The sequence below is a fragment of the Solanum tuberosum genome, unplaced genomic scaffold (assembly GCF_000226075.1).
Source record: "Solanum tuberosum cultivar DM 1-3 516 R44 unplaced genomic scaffold, SolTub_3.0 scf00606, whole genome shotgun sequence".
Lineage (NCBI taxonomy): Eukaryota > Viridiplantae > Streptophyta > Magnoliopsida > Solanales > Solanaceae > Solanum > Solanum tuberosum.
In genome coordinates this window covers 56007-60409 of record NW_006239521.1, presented here as the reverse complement: position 1 = coordinate 60409, position 4403 = coordinate 56007, and the positions used below count along the sequence as shown (strand labels likewise).

At 29.3% G+C, this 4403-nt stretch overlaps 1 protein-coding gene across 1 annotated transcript; it reads right to left on the bottom strand.

Moving 5' to 3' along the window:
• Positions 1–2008: 2008 nt before the first annotated feature.
• On the bottom strand, positions 2009–3520 carry LOC102600131 (receptor-like protein 12). Its single transcript, XM_015304723.1, has 5 exons — positions 3077–3520; positions 2834–3004; positions 2654–2746; positions 2411–2566; positions 2009–2293 (listed from the first exon to the last, which is right to left on the bottom strand). Exons 1-5 carry the CDS (start codon positions 3438–3440, stop codon positions 2172–2174), a joined length of 906 nt encoding a protein of 301 aa, XP_015160209.1. The 5' UTR covers positions 3441–3520; the 3' UTR covers positions 2009–2171.
• Between the last annotated feature and the right edge of the window lie 883 nt (positions 3521–4403).

Genomic DNA, 4403 nt, shown 5'->3' with positions numbered 1-4403 from the left:
TTTAGTTTTACATTGGTTTAGACAATTAAAATACATAATCTAATTTTAATTTTCCTTAAATATTTAGTAATGCAACTAATACTTATTAAACTTATTTTAGTATGATTTAGTACTTTTAAATTATGATCATTTTCATTATGACTTTGCAATATTTATTTTATATGATGATTTCATTATTATTTTTTATTGAATATTTTAGTGTCATCACTTATCTCATATTTTGTGTTATTTTCTTAAGAAATGCCTTAGATAATTGTATTTTGGTTGGACTAAAGAAATATTTGAAGCACAAGTTAATTATATGTTTGTATGCAAACTTTACCGAAAAATCCGAGGTTTATTAGTTTGGTTTCATTTATAAATTTAAAAATTCGACACAATGGTTTGGTTTGGTATTTGAAAAATCCGAACCAATCCGAGGTTGAAAAACCCGAAAAAATCTGAATTTTATTAATTTGGTTTGGTTTATAAATTTAAATTTTTTACACAAATAATTTGATTTAATATTTGAAAAACCCGAACCAATCCGGTCATGTATACCCGTAATTGTGTGTATTAAAAAAAAGAAGGTGTATTCAACGTTACATCAAAATAAGCAATTTAATATAAGGTGTTTAGATTGTTAGAAAATAGCATACACAGCGGAAGCATTCCAGAATCATACATCTTGCATGAGTATAGACAACAATCACAAATACGTATCACATACAAGGTATGCTGAAAATTAACTCAGGATTACCTCTTGAAGCGTGTGCAGATATCTTGAAGCAAATCCAACTCCAGCTCTACAGTCTTCTACAGTGATCCCAATTAACAATTGAACTCTCTCAATACTTGGGTGGGCAAGTATCGTATAGAATACTGAATTGTCTTTCTAGGTTAGAAGAATCCCTACTTATAGAGATGTCTTCCCAGTCCAAAAAAGGAGAAGAAAGTATAAATCCTTATTCTTCAAGAAAACCCCAAAACTCACGTTTCTTTCTTGGAGGAAAATATACACGTTACTTTTCCTTCTTCTACTAGAAAATAGGATTCTGAGTTCTAGTTAAATTGGGCACTGGAGGGACCACAGAATTTATTACTGAGGCTTCCTATTATGGAAATAATTCCAAATAATTAATTTGAATTATTCTTACCATAATAAATTACAAATCATTCCACTAAAAATTCGTAATTGCACTCCTCTATTTATATTTCGAAATTCACCATTAAACACTTATGTAATTCCCCATGTTAAGATTCCAGATACTAATCAATAAATTAAATTACTGACGAATTTAATTCAATGATTAATTTCCTTTAGAGCAACACTTAACTTATTTCATGTGCCAGATTCATAAATCTACCGGCCGGGTTTACACATGAAAACTTATAAGTTTCTCATAAAAAGGTGTATCATCAATCTCTATACTGAGACATGGATTCCATCAACTAACTAATTATTTCACCAATATATATTATTATCATCCAATCTACCAGGCATATTGACCCATCTCAGAATCTCACCTTTTAATAAATCAAAACAATAATTAATATATACAGATCATAATCGTTATATCAAGATTAAGAATATAAGTACATTTAACAGTTTAGAGAATATGTTTTTATCAGTCAGTCTAAAACATCTATCTCTGCTTGGTCCCGTTCAATACATACAAAATGCACTAGCACGAGAAGTTAGAACTATACCATTCTCATAATCAAGATAGATTACATTTAATCTCGTGCTACAATCTTTCTGATGGTTTTGTCCAAAATTTCCATCTACGATTATGAACTATAACTTTTAACTTATAAGAACCGATGATTTAATCTTCTGTGTATAAGCTTAAACTCTATACACTAAATCATCTACTATATAAGTTAAGGACACATATATGAAAATTGATCTATTTAATGTAACACTTTATTGAATTGAATAAATGAATAAACAATTGTTCAATAATAATACTATATCAAAACGCATGGTTAATAGTATATCCTAACAAGGACTTCCCAATAGTAATTTCCATAGAGAACTTATTCTTTTGTTACCTGTTAAATAAATCATATATGTTTTTACATAAGAATGAATAGATTGATCTTATTCATAAGTTTGTAAAGATGTGTAATCCTAGTCCACATTTCATTATTAATCTTTATCTGATCAAATTTGCATTTTGTTCTTAAGGTTAAAATAAAACATTCAATATTAGAGCAACTGCATTGATTTGTGTACCTTTGGTAGTCACAAATCTCTCTATATTGTTTCCCCTGAGATCCAGATGTTTCAAGTTGCTCAAAGCAATTATGTCTAGACAGATAAATAAAAAATAAAAAATCAAACTATAATTTGATATGCGAAGAAATAAAATTGAGATATTTAGATGCATCATTAATATCTTAGTGGAGCAAAATATGCGTAACAAACCATTCATTTTGATATTTCCATTTATTTTATTGTCGACAAGTTCCAACTGCTTGAGAGATGGAAAAACCTTCAGTGATGAAAAGATGGTAGAATTGAAGTTATTATAATTCAAATTGAGTTTCTCTAAATTCCTCAGTCCACTATTTGCACCACCACCTGCATTTGATTTATGAAAAAAAAACTGTACTTAGGCTTAGTGTTATTTTGTTAATTGCTTTTTCTCTTATGGTAAAGAGAGCTTACCCAATGCAAAAAGGGTATTGATGTCACTGATTCCATAGCCTTCGAACCAGAGTTGTCTTAAATTGGTTAGCCCTCCACATTTCTTACTCATCCCTTCATCCAAAAATTACAACTATACTAAGTATTATATTGCAAAAATGGCCACAATTTCATATGTAGAGTTTATGTTGGAGGATATACTGCTATTATATGTCGTCGGTATGCTGAATGAGGTATCAGCATCTGCACCAAGTTTTAGAACCTCAAGAGATGAAATCGAACATAAAGATGATAGTAAAACTTTAGGATGGATCGGATTGAATTGCAAATCGACTTCTATCAGGTTAGGAAGCTGACTTAGTTTACTGAACCCTGGATCGGATAACAAAATAACATGTTAGTATATAGTAATATATAGTTTCCGTACGTATTCACAAGTCATACCTTCATTTTTTGTCCACCCTATAATATTTCTGTTAGACAATAAAAGAAATTGGAGGGACTTGAATGGAAGAAATAGAGAGGCATTAAATCTCCAATCATCCCCTGATCCAAACCTTTCACTTCCGAGACTGAGTTTGATCACTCGACCTGTTTCTAAGCTGCATTTTACACTTTCCCAAAAACAACAATCTATAAATCCATTGGCATTATAACCTTCCCAATCAACCAACAATTCGCCATTAGAACTCATTATGTTTGCCTGCAGCTCCAAGAGAGCATTTCTCTCTTCCTCCCAACAACCATTCGCCACAATTACTATTAGAAAAAACGCTAACAACAAAAGCTTAATGTTCCCCATCCCCATTATTACTCTATTTTCTTTTCTGGCAATCTAATTTGCTACCTAACGGAATGAATGTTTATATAGGAACTATATAGGGGCAGAATTATAGTAGTTTTTTTCTTAGGAATTCAACATAACTCAATAATTTTAACGTTAAATATTCAATTAATTTTAATATATTATTTTCTAAAATGCAAAAACTCATAATTTCAGTTATTATCTAAACAAGAAAATGGATGGTGGAAATGAAACTAGCTAGCTAGTTGAGTCAGCATCATTTCAATTTTGTTTGTTTTACTGATTCCAACATGACTTGAAAAGGTAAAGCAAGCTTTAAATATGTGAATTCCCACTTATTGTTATCACATACTGTATTTTCTTTTACTTTATTATTATCTCTTTCTCGATGAACAATTTCTAGATTTTTAAAGATATAATACCATCCTAAGCAGAAAAAGAAAAAAAAACAATATTTGTTTGGGTAAATCAAGAAATTAAATAATCCATATCATATTTATTAAATAAAACAAACAAATAACCGATCGACAAATTATATACATATTTTTAAAATTAAATATCAATAATATATTATTTCTTATAAATAATTAAAAATATCTTATATATGTTTTTATCAAAATTTATTTATTAAAGTAAAAAAGGTCAAGACGAGAGCATTTATCTTGTTGGTTTCATGTATATGGAGGCCTACGACAATTTATGGTGGGACTAGGAAAGACGTTGTCTCTTTCTTGTCTAGGCCAAAATTGGTGAATTTTGGAGCTTTATTCACAACAAGTTCAGCGATTGGAAATTCTGTAATACCATTCATTCTAACTATTTTTCTTTTTGAATGAATTGTTCCCCACCCCCATTAAGTGGATCATTTCTTTTATTTTCGTGTATAATTAATAATCGAATCAAAACGATAAATACAAATTTTATTTTATTTTAATAATTTAAAATCGGATTAAGTTGATTTGGTTT

What these genes read in the sequence shown, in the direction of transcription:
- LOC102600131 (XM_015304723.1), bottom strand. Translation starts at nt 3,440, where the DNA reads ATGGGGATGGGGAACATTAAGCTTTTGTTGTTAGCGTTTTTTCTAATA. An exon ending in AGGGTGGACAAAAAATGAAG is followed by an intron (nt 3,005 to 3,076) that starts GTATGACTTGTG and finishes TATCCGATCCAG; the next exon opens with GGTTCAGTAAACTAAGTCAG. An exon ending in CAATACCCTTTTTGCATTGG is followed by an intron (nt 2,567 to 2,653) that starts GTAAGCTCTCTT and finishes AATCAAATGCAG; the next exon opens with GTGGTGGTGCAAATAGTGGA.